Raw genomic sequence first — 13,993 nt, 5'->3', positions numbered from 1 at the left:
AGCCTGGGATCTCGGGAGGTGTCCAAGGGTTGGAAGTGGATGGCTTTGAGGTTCTTCGAACCCAAACCACACCAGGATTGGGGAATTGTGGAATCCTTGCCCATGGAATGCCGGCAGTGCCTCGGGAAGGGCCCCCGAGCCCCCCTGGGCTGGGCAGGGGCTGCCAGGGATTCGTGCAGGGAGAGCCCCGGAAAAGTGGGATCAGCCCCGGGCTGGGGCCAGGGCAGCTCTGCTGGGATCGGGGCAGGGATTGGGAATGTCCTTCTGGCTCTGCCCAGCTCCTGCCAGGAGCCAGCGGGGATCGGGATCTGCTCCAGGGAATGAGCCCCGGGAAAAGAGGGAGCGGCCTCAGCCTGGCCCAGGGCAGGTTTGGATTGGATTTTTGGGAATTTCTCCACGGAAAGGGGTCTCCAGCCACCCCAAACCCCTCCAGGCTTTGTTTTCCTCCTCCTCCTGTCAGGACAAGCAGGAGTGGGAATGTCCCAGGTCTCCTCCCTGCTTTCCATGGAGACAGAGCCTGAAATCCTCAGTGCAGAGAAAATCGGGATCAGATTCCCACCCAAAGCGCATCCAGCAGCACAAAATGCCAGAGATTCATCCCAAATGGAATCCTGGAATGGTTTGTTGGGAAGGACCCTCAAAGCTCATTCCATGGACACTTCCCACCGTGCCAGGCTGCTCCAGCCCCAGTGTCCAGCCTGGCCTTGGACATTCCAGGGATGCAGGGGCAGCCCCAGCTGCTCTGGCAATTCCAGCCCAGCCAGGAATTCCTCATGGCCAAGATCCCATCCATGGCTGCCCTCTGGCACTGGGAGCCATTCCCTGTGTCCTGTCCATCCCTTGTCCCCAGTCCCTCTGCAGCTCTCCTGGAGCCCCTTTGGGCATTGGAATGTGCTGGAAGCTCTCCCTGGAGCCTTCCCTTCTCCAGGGGAACATTTCCAGCTCTCCCAGTCTAGCAGGATCCATCCCAATCCCAACACTCCACGCATTCCATTGGAATCCAACATTCCATGATTCCTTTCCAACCAAAGCAGTGCCTGGATCCAGCCCCTGGACCATTCCTTGGATTTCCCACTGGACAACCTTTTTTCCACCTTTCCAACCTCCAGCCCTATCCTGTTCCCACCAATCCCATGGGAACATCCCAAGTTCCTCCTCCAGCCAGGAAAATCCCTAAAGCAACAACAAATCCAGGAATACCCTGAAATCCTGGTGTGTTCTCCACGGGATGGAGCAGCCACAATTCCAAGGGGATTCACCAGCACCGGGGGACTTTGGATCCGTCTGGATCCACACCTGGAGAACTCCAGAGCCTCCTGATCCACACCTGGAGAACACCGGGATCCCTCCGGATCCACACCCAAAAAACCTCTGGAAGTTCCATGACCTGGAGGACTCCGTATCCTCCTGACCCATACCTGGGAGAATTCCAAAACCCCTGGGCAATTCCTGAAATTCCCGGGGAAGGAGTGGAATTCCAGGAGGAGCTCACCTCGATCAGAAAGTCCCCCGTGCGCAATCCCGCTCTCCAGGCGACTCCTTCCACATCCACAGATTCCAGGTACTGCAATGCTGGGAATGCCGGCGTGGGCGTGAACTCCTCGATCGGGGTCTCGGCTGGAAAACACAATGGAAAGGGGAATTGAGGGATTTCCAAGGAAATTCCATAAGGGAAGGGTCAGCCTGTCCACAGCATTCCTAAAATCATGGAATTACGGAGCTGGAAAAGCCTCAGAGCGCAACTGTTCCCAGCAGTGCCGAGGCCACCCCTGATCTGTGTCCCCGAGTGCCACATCCATGGATTCATGGATTTGAATCCCACCCCTTGTCCTGTCCCTGTTCCCATCTCAGTGATGGAATCCAAGGTGGAACCAGTATTGGAATCAATGATGGAATCAATCATGGAAATAATGAAGGAATCCAAGATGGAATCAATAATGGAACTAACGAGGGAATCCAAGGTGGAATCAATGAAGGAATCAATGGAAGAATCCAAGACAAGAATCAACAATGGAACTAATGATAGAAACAATGACGGAATCAATAATGGAATCAATGATGGAATCCAAGATGGAATCAATGAAGGAATCAATGAAAGAATCCAAGACGGAATCCATAATGGAACTAATGATGGAACCAATAATGGAACTAATAATGGAATCAATAAAGGAATCAATAAAGGAACCAAAGAAGGAATCAATGATGGAATCCAAGATGGAATAAATAATGGACACAGTCATATAACTAATAATGGAATCAATGATGGAATCCAAGATGGAATCCAAGATGGAATCCAAGATGGAGCCAATAATAAACTCAGTCATGGAATCAATGATGGAGTCATGGAGTCATTTGGGTTGGAAAATTCCTTGGAGAACGTAAAACCCAACCGTTCCCAGCACTGCCAAGGCCACCCCCCATCCCTGTCCCCAAGTGCCACATCCGCATGGATTTGAATCCCACAGGGAATGGGGATTTCACCCCTGTGCCAGGGCTCAAAAAACCTTTCCAGGTTTTTTCCTGGAAAGGAATTTTCCCATTATCCAACCTGGATACAGCCTGAAGTTGTGTCCCCTTATCCTGTCCCTGTTCCCACCTCAGTGATGGAATCCGTGATGGAATCAATGATGGAGTTAATGAAGGAATCCAAGATGGAATCCAAGATGGAATCAATAATGGAACTAATAATGGAATCAGTCATGGAATCAAAGATGGAATCAATGAAGGAATCCAAGAAGAAATCCAAGATGGAATCCAAGATGGAGTCATGGAGTCATTTGGGTTGGAAAATCCCATCAGATCCAACCATTCTCAGTGCTCCCAAAGCCCCCCCGTCCCACATTCCTGAGCACAGCATCCTCATGTTCTTTGGACGCTTCCAGGGATGGGGACTCCATGAATTCCCTGAAAAAATCCACCAGGATGGAGCAATCTGGGACAGCGGGAGGTGTTACTTGGAGCAGAGGCACATCCAGGAATTCCCTGGACACTCAGGGATGGGACTCCAAAGCTCCCTGGGCAGCCCCTGCCAAGGCCTGAGCCCTTTCCATGGAAAACCATCCCAAATGTGGGAGCTGGGCCTGCCCTGGGCCAGGCTGAGGCCGCTCCCTCTTTTCCCAGGGCTCATTCCCTGGAGCAGATCCCGATCCCCGCTGGCTCCTGGCAGGAGCTGGGCAGAGCCAGAAGGACATTCCCGATCCCTGCCCCGATCCCAGCAGAGCTGCCCTGGCCCCAGCCCGGGGCTGATCCCACTTTTCTGGGCTCTCCCTGCACGGATCCCTGGCAGCCCCTGCCCAGCCCAGGGGGGCTCGGGGGCCCTTCCCGAGGCACTGCTGGCATTCCATGGGCAAGGATTCCACAATTCCCCAATCCTGGTGGGTCCCGCCTGGGAAGGACCTCCCAGCCCATCCCGAGGATCCCCGGGATCCAGGAGATCCCACGGGCACAGCACAGGAAGTTTTCCAAGCGTTTCCATTCCCAGGACCTGTGAATTCCACCCAGGTCGATCCCAACCCTTCAGCTCCTGGAATGGATTCCAAGGATCCACCCAGACCCGCCAAAGCCCCAAAAAAACGGGAGAAATTCCCGCTGGGACAATCCAGCCTGAGGAAAATCCATCCATTCAATCCTTCCTGCCCTCCTTATCCCAAGTTTTCCCTTTTCCCTCTCACTTCCAGCCAAGTCCTTCCCCCGGAACCGCGGGGTCTCTTCATTCCCAAATCCGCATGGGGCGGATCAGGAGCCAGGAGAAATTCTCATCCCTACAAATTATCCCAATAAATGGATTTTTAGGAGAGGACGGAGCCCAGATCCCCGAGGTGACCCCGGTGGCCTCTCCTTTGACCTCCTTCCAGCAACATTCCCAACGTTCCTCTCCCTTCCCGCCAAATCCAGGCCTCTGATTCCACCCAGATCCAAGACTTCTCCTCCTCTCTCCGTTTTTTCTCCCGCATTTTAGGCGGGATTTTTCCACTCCGGCACGGATCACACCCAGGGAACCTTTCCCTGCCACCCCTCCATGTGCTGAAGCTTCTCAGCTGCTTCCCACCAACGGCTTTCCACGATTTCTGCCTTTCCTGGGAGAAGTGGCAAACGCTTGACAGCTCATCCCTATTTTTAGGCATTCCGATGGAACGTTGGAGCGCTCTCCAAATCCTCCAGGATCCTTCCAGGATTCCATCTCCTGCTATCCCAGGCTGCTCCAGGTGTCCGACCTGGCCTTGGACACTTCCAGGGATCCAGGGGCAGCCATGGATTCTCTGGGATAAATTTCACGGAGCGAATCCCACATTCCCATGGATCCCATCGCATCCCATGCCCATCCATCCCCTGAGTTATCCATGTGTCATTCCAGGCACTTTTCCAGCTTTTTCCGTGGGCTGGGAGCCACCAGCCCACGGCGGGTGCACGTCGTGATCCAGGATTTGTGAAGCGCTGCCGGAGCCTGAAGGATTTGGCAAACGGGAAAATGCTCAGGAACTGGGAATTGTCTCCCTATGGAGTAATTCTGGGAGCAGAATTTTATCCAGGAGGGGTCAAAGGGACACAGGGACAATTCTCACGATCCCAGATTGCTCCAACCTTTCCTTGGGCATTCCAGGGGTGCAGGGGCAGCCCCAGCTGCTCTGGCAATTCCAGCCCAGCCAGGAATTCCTCATGGCCAAGATCCCATCCATGGCTGCCCTCTGGCACTGGGAGCCATTCCCTGTGTCCTGTCCATCCCTTGTCCCCAGTCCCTCTGCAGCTCTCCTGGAGCCCCTTCAGGCCCTGGAATGTGCTGGAAGCTCTCCCTGCATCCTTCCCTTCTCCAGGAGAACATTCCCAGTTTTCCAGAGGGAAGCTGATCCAGTCCTCTGGATTTGCTCCAGGATTTCCAGGTCCTCCTGGTGTCAGGAGCACTGGAGCTCCCCCTGGAATGGTTTGGGTGGGAAGGGACCCAAATCCCGCCCAATTCCAACCCTTGGACACTTCCCACTATCCCGGGCTGCTCCAAGCCCTGTCCTGGCCTTGGGAATTTTTATCCCAGGTTTTCCAACCCCTGGGGATGGGGAAGGAAGCGGAGAAGGACATCGTTGCTCCCAGCAAATCCTGGGAATCCTGATCCATCTCTCCCAGCTCAGACATCCCCAAAACCAGTTTGGAACCAAACCATCTCAACCCAATCCAGGGAATGCTCCAGCTGCGGAAATCATGGAAAATCCATCCCTAAGTGCCCTCCCATGGAGGAAATCCAATGGGAAGAGTCTCCCAACCAATGGGAGAACCAAACCAAAAAACTGGGAATTAAATCCAGGAAGTTCCCACTGGGAATGAGGGGAATTCCCTGACCAGGAGGTTCAGCCTTTCCCACCAAAACTCCGGACTCGAAATTCCGGGAAGCGCCATTGGAACCCCTGGTTGGGAAATTGGGAATTCCTGGGCTTAAATTCCCACAATTCCCAGCTGGAATTCCAGAGCCAGCTGCGGGAGAAGCCCTGGCAGAGCTGGGTCACCAGGAAGGATTGGGAGCACCAAAATCCATCCGGGAGGGACAAAATCCATCCGGGAGGGAACCAAATCCCAACCTGGGGACACCAAATCCCATTCAGGGGAACACAATTCCATCCTGGAAGCACTAAATCCCATCCTGGGGACACCAAATCCATCTTGGAGAACCAAATCCCACCCTGGGATTGGGAAATGTCAAAATCCATCCTGAGAAACCAAATCCCATCCTGGAGACACCAAATCCCATCCAGAAGGACAAAATCCCGTCCTGGAGGCACCAATTCCCATCCTGATCATCCCTGGAGTGGTCAGGCAGCTGGAGCAGATCCCCATCCCACGGATCCCAGGAAGTTCCAAACCCAGGGAATTCCCAAAGGATCCTCCAATCCTCAGTGAATCCCGGCAAGCTCCGAGCTCATGGAATTCCCAAAGGATCCATTGATTCCACAGATCCTGGCACGTTTTGAGCTCAGGGAATTCCCACCTGGAATATCCAACCCCCAAGCCCATCTTGAGGCCGTTCCTCTCCTCCTTTCCCTTGGGATTGGCTCCTTCAGAAGATCCACAGGAAGGAATAATCTTGGGAATTTTGGGAACGACCCGGTTCTCTCCAAGCAAACCAAGGAAAGCTCATCCCATCCAGCAAAAACTTGGATTTGTTCCCTTAATTTGGATTTTGGGACACATCCCTGTTATCCCCAAAATCATGGAATGGGTTGGGTGGGAAGGGCCCTCAAAGCTCATCCCATTCCAGGATGGAATTCCATGATCCTAGGCTGCTCCAACCTGGCCCTGGGCAATTCCAGGGAGAGCCACAGATTCCCTGGGAATTCCCAAGGGATTGGATGTGGGGCAAGCCCAGCTCTGAGAGCTGCAGGGACCGGGATAAATGGGAATAACTCGGATCCCTGGGATGGAACGGGATAGGGTGTTCCCCTTGGGAATTGGGGAGTGCCGGAGCTGGGATGGGCTGGGAAGGACCCCAGGGTGGGCAGAGCCTTTTCCCTGGAAGTGCTCCCATGGAATGGGAAAAATTCCAGGGAGGAATTTGCAGCAGGAAGAGCAAATTCCTTTGAGGATCATCCCAAAATCCGCCTCCCTCCCTCTGCCCGGGATGAAGCTCCAGCCCTGCCTTTTCCAGCCCCTTTTCCCTCTTTTCCCCACAGGCCTGGAGTGGTTTTCCAGGAAAAACCAAAGGGGGCAGTGGTGACATGGATGGCGCCAATTCCCAATCTAAAATCCATGGAATCCCAGCCCAAAATCCATGGAATAGCGGGATGAGGGGCTGGGAAATGGGGAGGATTCCAAGCCACTTCCCTAACTTGGGAATGCTGCTTAGAGGGAGCATTCCCAGATTCTGGATCTTCCATGCCAGGACCCTTCTGCATCTGTGCGCTTCCTGTGTCCCACAGAATTCCCAAATCCCACAGATTTCCCAAATCCCACAGATTTCCCAAATCCCACAGAGCCACACCCCTGCTCCGAGCGCTTCCCTCAGCCTCAGAACACGAAGGGAAACTGGGAATGGCAGGAGAGTCAGGAAGGAAAAAAAAAAGGGGGAAAAAACCAGGGAATTGGATTAAATTTCCTAGTTTTCCCGACACAAAAACTGTGGGATTGATCCTGGAAAAAAAACCCCATGGATGCCATTTTGGGCCCCGAAGTTTCACTTGGTGCTCCAGGGATGGAAAGTCCATAGGGAATGGGAGGAAAATTCCCACTGGGATGCAAACCTTGGGAGAAAGGACAGAAGGACATAAATCCAGGAGTTCTCCTGGAAAATCCCATTCCAGGCTGGATCTGCAGCTCTTCCCAGCTTTCCTCCCACGTGGAAAACGGCTCCGCTGTCCCTCTGCTCCTGGGAATGCTGGGGGTGGAGAGGTCTCTCCATCCCAAGCTTCTCCCGCCTCCTCTTCCCTAAATCCACAGGAACATTCCCAAGTCCCCAGGGCTTTTTTTTTTTTTTTTTTTTTTTTTCAGCAAAAATGTGGAATTCTGGCCAAAGGAGCCATGGGAAACTCCCAGGAAAGGTCCTGGACCTGGGAGAACCCCGGGATGAGCCGGGAGTGAGCTCCGGGGTGGGAGCAGCAGGAAAAGCTCTCCCGGTTTTAACCAGGGATCCCAAAAGCCCCCAGCTCTCCCCGGCCAAAATCCAGGGAAAAGCTCTGAGCATTCCAACCCCAAAAAGCCACGGATGGAGCTGGGAAGGGGCTGCTCATTCCCACAGGGAAAAGGAGGGAAAATTCCCAAAAATTCCAAGCAGCACCCACACCAAAACCCCCAGAAAGTGGGAAAGGAGAAGAGGGAATGAGGGAAGGAAATCCCTTTGGAACCCCCCAGAATTGTTGGGAATGGGGCTCCAGAGCTGGGCAGGGGCTGTTCATCCCTCTGGGAAGCAAAGTGACAGTTCCCAAAAATTCCAGGCAGCATCCACCGAAAACCTCCCAAAAATTCTGAGATGGCCACAATGGCAGCAGGACACTGCACAGAACTGGAGAAATCTGGGGAGGAAAATCCCCTTGGAGCCCCCCCCCCCCCCCCGGGCCCCCCCCCCCCCCCCGGATAACTGGGAATGAGAATCCCGAGCTGTTCATTCCCTGGGGGAAAAGAAGTGAAAATTCCCAAAAATTCCAAGGCACCACCAGCACCAAAACCCCAAAAATTCTGAAATAGCCACAACGGCACCAGGACATGGCACAGAACCGGAGAGAACCGGAGAAATCCAGGGAGGAAAATCCCCCTGGAGCCCCCCAGAATTACTGGGAATGAGGATCCTGAGCTGTTCATCCCTCAGGGAAAAGGAGTGACAATTCCCAAAAATTCCAAGGCACCACCAGCACCAAACCCCCCCAAAACCCCAAACCCACAAGCCCAGACCACGACACCGAATGAGCCAGGGAGGAAAATCCCTTTGGAGCCTGGGAATGAGAATCCCAGGAATGAGAATCCTGAGCCGTTCATCCCTCAGGGAAAAGCAGCGACAATTCCCAAAAATTCCAAGCCACCACGAGCAGCACCAGCCCAAAATTCCGAGAGAGCCACGATGGCAGCAGGACACGGCACTGAGCCAGAGAAATCCAGGGAGGAAAATCCCCTTGGAGCTCCCCAGGATTGCTGGGAATGAGGCTCCGGAGCCATTCATTCTCCCAGGGAAAAGGAGCAAAAATTCCCAAAAAATTCCAAGCCACCACGAGCAGCACCAGCACCAAAACCCCCAAAATTCCGAGAGAGCCACGATGGTCCAAGGCCACGGCACAGCACCGGAGAAATCCGGGGAGGAAAATCCCCTTGGAGCCCTCCAGAATTACTGGGAATGAGGATCCCAAGCCGAGCAAGGGTTGTTCATTCCCTGAGGGAAAAGGAGTGAAAATTCCCAAAAATTCCAAGGCACCACCAGCACCAAACCCCCCCAAAACCCCAAACCCCAGACCACGACACCAAATGAGCCAGGGAGGAAAATCCCTTTGGAGCCTGGGAATGAGAATCCCGGGAATGAGAACCCTGAGCCGTTCATTCTCCAAGGGAAAAGCAGCGACAATTCCCAAAAATTCCAAGCCAGCACCAGCACCAGAAGCCCCAAAATTCCGAGAGAGCCACGATGGACACGGCACAGAACCGGAGAAATCCGGGGAGGAAAATCCCCTTGGAGCCCCCCAGGATTGCTGGGAATGGGGCTCTGGAGCTGAGCAAGGGCTGTTCATTCCCTCAGGGAAGCGAACTGAAGATTCCCAAAAATTCCAAGGCGCCACGAGCAGCACCAGCACCAAAACCCCCCAGAACTCCCAACCCACAACCCCAGACCACGGCACCGAAGCGAGCCAGGGAAGAAAATCCCTTTGGAGCCCCGCAGGATTAGCGGGAATGAGAACCCCGGAACCATTCATTCCCGGAGGGAAACGGAGCGAAAATTCCCAAAAATTCCAAGGCACCACCAGCGCCAAAACCCCCCCCCCCCAACCCCCAAACCTCACTCCACGCCATCACCCCAACCCGATCCCCCCCCAGCCCTTTCCCCAGCGCTGCACAACCACGCCGCTTCCCGGGGGAGAAAAAAACCGTGAAAAAAACTGGAAAAAAAAAACGGGAAAAAAAAAAATTCCTAGGAAAAACGGCTGGAAAAGCGGATCCGGGCTTACCTTTGGCCCCGCGCAGGACGAAGCCGAAGCCCTCATGCTCCCGCTTCTGCAGCACGGCCGTCTTCTCCTCGATGATGTAGTCACTGGGCAGGAAAGAGCACAAGAGAATGATGCCAGGGTTAGAGCGCAGCACCATCGCTGCCAGCGCCGTGGCCTCTGTCACCAGCCGGGGGTGGCCCTGTCACCAGCCGCGGGTGGCCTTTGTCACCAGCCAGGGGTGGCCTTTGTCACTCTTCGCATCCAGCCTTTCATCTCCGCAGGGATCGTTGCTTCCCCTCCCTTTCTTTCTCTTTCTTTCTTTCTCTCTCTTTTTTTTTTTTTTTTTTTTCGGCCTGGGTTTTTTTTTTTTTTTTCCTCTCTCCTGGATTTTTCTTTCCTGGTTTTTATATTTCTCTCCCCGGATTTTTTTTTTTGCGCCCAAAGTCACACCAAAAAGACGGAAGCGACTTTTGCCTCGGCGTGGAGGAGGAGGAGGAAAAGGAGGAAAAGGAGGAGGAGGGAATTAAATAGAAAAAAGAAATCGTGGATGTCCCTGCTGCCCACCGGGCCCCTCGCAGTCACCTGCAGAGGAATGCAGGGATACGGAGCCCTGGCAGGAATGCAGGGATACGGAGCCCACGCAGGAATTTCGGGAATTTCGGGATCCGGAGCTTTGCCCGTTAAGCGCGGAGCCCCATCGGGAATCGTCTCTTCCCGCACTCGCCGAGCGCGTCTCCCGCGGGAATAAAAACCGGGATTCTTGGATGGAAGCGGCGCTGGCCGGGCAGGAGCGGGGCAGAGTTTAAATCCTCATCCCGGCGGATTTGATCCCCAAAATTCCCCCCCTCGGGCGTTGCTAAGTGACGGACTGCCGGGAGCGGGGGGGGAAGAGCATCCTTGGGAAAAGCCGGGAATGATCCAGCGGCGGATGGAGGGATGGAGAGAGGGAGGGGAGCCCCCTCCCCAAAGGGGCTCTAGGAGCGGCGGGAGGGGGAGGCGGCCGCAGGTCCCTCCCAGCGGAGCCGCAGGGCTGACATCAGAGCTGGGATAATCCGGGAGCGCCGGGAAGGAGCTTGGGAAGGAGCCGGGAAGTGGGAGCCAGAGCGGGAGGGGAGAGGAGGGAGCGAGGGGAGGGATGGGAACAATGGGAGGGATGCGGAGGGATGGAGGGATGGAGAAGGTTTGGGAATACTGGAGAGGGATGGGGAGGGATGGGAACAATGGGAGTGACGGAGAGGGGTGGGGAGGGATGGAGAAGGTTTGGGAATACTGGAGAGGGATGGGGAGGGATGAGGAGGGATGGAGAATGTTTGGGAATACTCGAGAGGGATGGGGAGGGATGGGAACAATGGGAGTGACAGAGAGGGGTGGGGAGGGATGGCAACAACGGGAGTGACGGAGAGGGATGGGGAGGGATGAGGAGGGATGGAGAATGTTTGGGAATACTCGAGAGGGATGGGGAGGGATGGGAACAATGGGAGTGACAGAGAGGGGTGGGGAGGGATGGCAACAACGGGAGTGACGGAGAGGGATGGGGAGGGATGAGGAGGGATGGAGAATGTTTGGGAATACTCGAGAGGGATGGGGAAGGATGGAGAAGGTTTGGGAATATTGGAGAGGGGTGGGGAGGGATGGCAACAATGGGAGTGACGGAGAGGGATGGGGAGGGATGAGGAGGGATGGAGAAGGTTTGGGAATATTGGAGAGAGGGATGGAGAAGGTTTGGGAATATTGGAGAGGGGTGGGGAGGGATGAGGAGGGATGGAGAAGGTTTGGGAATATTGGAGAGGGGTGGGGAGGGATGGGAACAATGGGAGGGATGGGGAAGGATAGGGGGACGGAAAAGGATTGGGAATATTGGAGAGGGATAAGGAGGGATGGGGAGGGATGAGGAGGGCGGGGAGGGATGGAGAGATGGGAACGGATGGGAACAATGGGAGGGATGCTGGGGAATGATTGGGAATATTGGAAAGAGGTGGGGAGGGATGGGAACAATGGGAGGGATTGGGAAGGATATGGGGATGGAAAAGGATTGGGAATATTGGGGAGGGATAAGGAGGGATGGGGAGGGATGAGGAGGGCAGGGAGGGATGGAGAGATGGGAACAATGGGAGGGATGTTGGGGAATGATTGGGAATATTGGAAAGAGGTGGGGAGGGATGGGAACAATGGGAGGGATGAGGAGAGATGGAGAAGGACTGGGAATACTGGAGAGGGATGGGAGAGATGGGAAGGGACAGAAAAGGATTGGGAATATTGGAGAGGGATGGGGAACAATGGGAGGGATGGGAGATGAGGAGTGTTGGGAAGGGATAGGAAGAGATGGAAGCAACAGGGAATGATGGGAATGATGGGGAGGGATGGGAGGGATGGGAAGAGATGGAAGCACCAGGGAATGATGGGAACGATGGGGAGGGATGAGGAATGTTGGGAGGGGATGGGGAGAGATGGAAGTGACAGGGAACAATGGGAGCGATGGGGACGGATGGGAGTGACTGGGAAAAATGGGAATGTTGGGGAGGGATGGGGAATTATTGGGAATTATTGGGAATATTGGAGAGGGATGGGAGCGATGGGGAGGGATGGGAAGAATGGGAATGGCGGGGAGGTGTTGGGAGAGATGGGAGGAATGGGATCAGTGGGAGTGCTGGGAATGCTGGGAAGTGGTGGGGAATGTTGGGAGTGATGGGTGGGGAATGATTGGGAATATTGGAAAGAGATGGGGAGGGATGGGAACAATGGGAGGGATGAGGAGAGATAGAAAAGGATTGGGAATATTGGAGAGGGATGGGGAACAATGGGAGGGATGGGAGATGAGGAGTGTTGGGAAGGGATAGGAAGAGATGGAAGCAACAGGGAATGATGGGAATGATGGGAACGATGGGGAGGGATGGGAAGAGATGGAAGCACCAGGGAATGATGGGAACGATGGGGAGGGATGAGGAATGTTGGGAGGGGATGGGGAGAGATGGAAGTGACAGGGAACAATGGGAGCGATGGGGACGGATGGGAGTGACTGGGAAAAATGGGAATGTTGGGGAGGGATGGGGAATTATTGGGAATTATTGGGAATATTGGAGAGGGATGGGAGCGATGGGGGGGGATGGCAAGAATGGGAATGTTGGGGAGGTGTTGGGAGAGATGGGAGGAATGGGATCAGTGGGAGTGCTGGGAATGCTGGGAAGTGGTGGGGAATGTTGGGAGTGATGGGAATGATGGGGAGTGATGGGAAAAATGGAAACAACGGGAATGATGGGAAGCAATGGGAAGAGACTGGGAATGACGGGAATGACAGGGAACAACGGGAATGATGGGAAAAATAGGAATGACAGGAGGAGCTGGAAAACAATGGGAAGAGTTGGGAAGCGATGGGAAGAGATGGGAAATCATGGGAATGTTGGGAAGGGATTGATGGGAGGGGTGGGGAGCACTGGAACAGCTGGAATTGGCAGCAGGAATTCCCCATGGATCCATTCCCAACACACAGGAAGGGACTGGAATTCCACTGGTGAATGAGGGGCGGGGCTGGGCCAGCTCCTCTGGACGGAAAACCGCGGATCACCGGGAATACCGGGAGGGAATGGATCCCTGCTGGGAACACCGGGAATACCGGGAGGGAATGGATCCCTGCTGGGAACGCTGGGAATACCGGGAGGGAATGGATCCCTGCTGGGAAAACCTTGGATTTCCTGGATCACTGGGAGGGAATGGATTCCTGCCGGGAACACTTTGGGAATCCATTCCATAGGGAGACAATTCCTAATCCCGGAGTGTTTTCCCATTTGCCAAATCCTTCCGGCTCCAGCGGCGCTTCCCAAATCCTGGAATCACAACGTGCACCCGCTGTGGGCTGGTGGCTCCCTGCTCTTGGAATGGTGAGATGGGATTCATGGAATCACGGAAAAAGCTGGGAACGCTCCGGGCTGGAGCAGCGTCATTCCATGGAAACAGGAATGTGGAGGGAGGGAAGGAAAACTCTTCCTGGAAAGGTTTCTCTGGAATCCCACTGGGAGCATTCCCATGCCTCTGGAATTGTCCATGGGCAGCGGCTTTTGGAATCAGTTCCTGCTTTCAGGGAGTGTCAGGAATTCCGGGAATCTTGGAATGGTTTGGGTGGGAAGGGACTTCAAGCTCCTGGAATTCCATCCCATTCCATCATCCCAGGCTGCTCCAATCCGGCCTTGGAAGCTTCCAGGGATCCAGGGGAGGGAATGGATCCCTGCTGGGAACGCTGGGAATACTGGGAGGGAATGGATCCCTGCTGGGAAAACCTTGGATTTCCTGGATCACTGGGAGGGAATGGATTCCTGCCGGGAACACTTTGGGAATCCATTCCATAGGGAGACAATTCCTAATCCCGGAGTGTTTTCCCATTTGCCAAATCCTTCCGG

At 54.6% G+C, this 13,993-nt stretch overlaps 1 protein-coding gene across 1 annotated transcript in view; it reads right to left on the bottom strand.

The window, feature by feature from the left end:
• SHANK3 (SH3 and multiple ankyrin repeat domains 3) overlaps positions 1 to 13,993 on the bottom strand; it is a 153,583-nt gene that overhangs the window by 47,798 nt on the left and 91,792 nt on the right. Inside the window, exons 16-17 of the mRNA XM_041401084.1 lie at positions 9,624 to 9,706; positions 1,493 to 1,617 (exon numbers count right to left, since the gene is read on the bottom strand). Coding sequence (XP_041257018.1) covers positions 1,493 to 1,617; positions 9,624 to 9,706 — 208 coding nt within the window. The remainder of the gene's footprint in view (positions 1 to 1,492; positions 1,618 to 9,623; positions 9,707 to 13,993) is intronic.

The sequence above is a fragment of the Onychostruthus taczanowskii genome, unplaced genomic scaffold (genome assembly GCF_017590055.1).
Source record: "Onychostruthus taczanowskii isolate IOZ18803 unplaced genomic scaffold, ASM1759005v1 scaffold184, whole genome shotgun sequence".
In the NCBI taxonomy this organism is placed as follows: domain Eukaryota; kingdom Metazoa; phylum Chordata; class Aves; order Passeriformes; family Passeridae; genus Onychostruthus; species Onychostruthus taczanowskii.
Note: the sequence above shows the minus strand (reverse complement) of the source record. Positions and strands in the feature narration are given on the sequence as shown.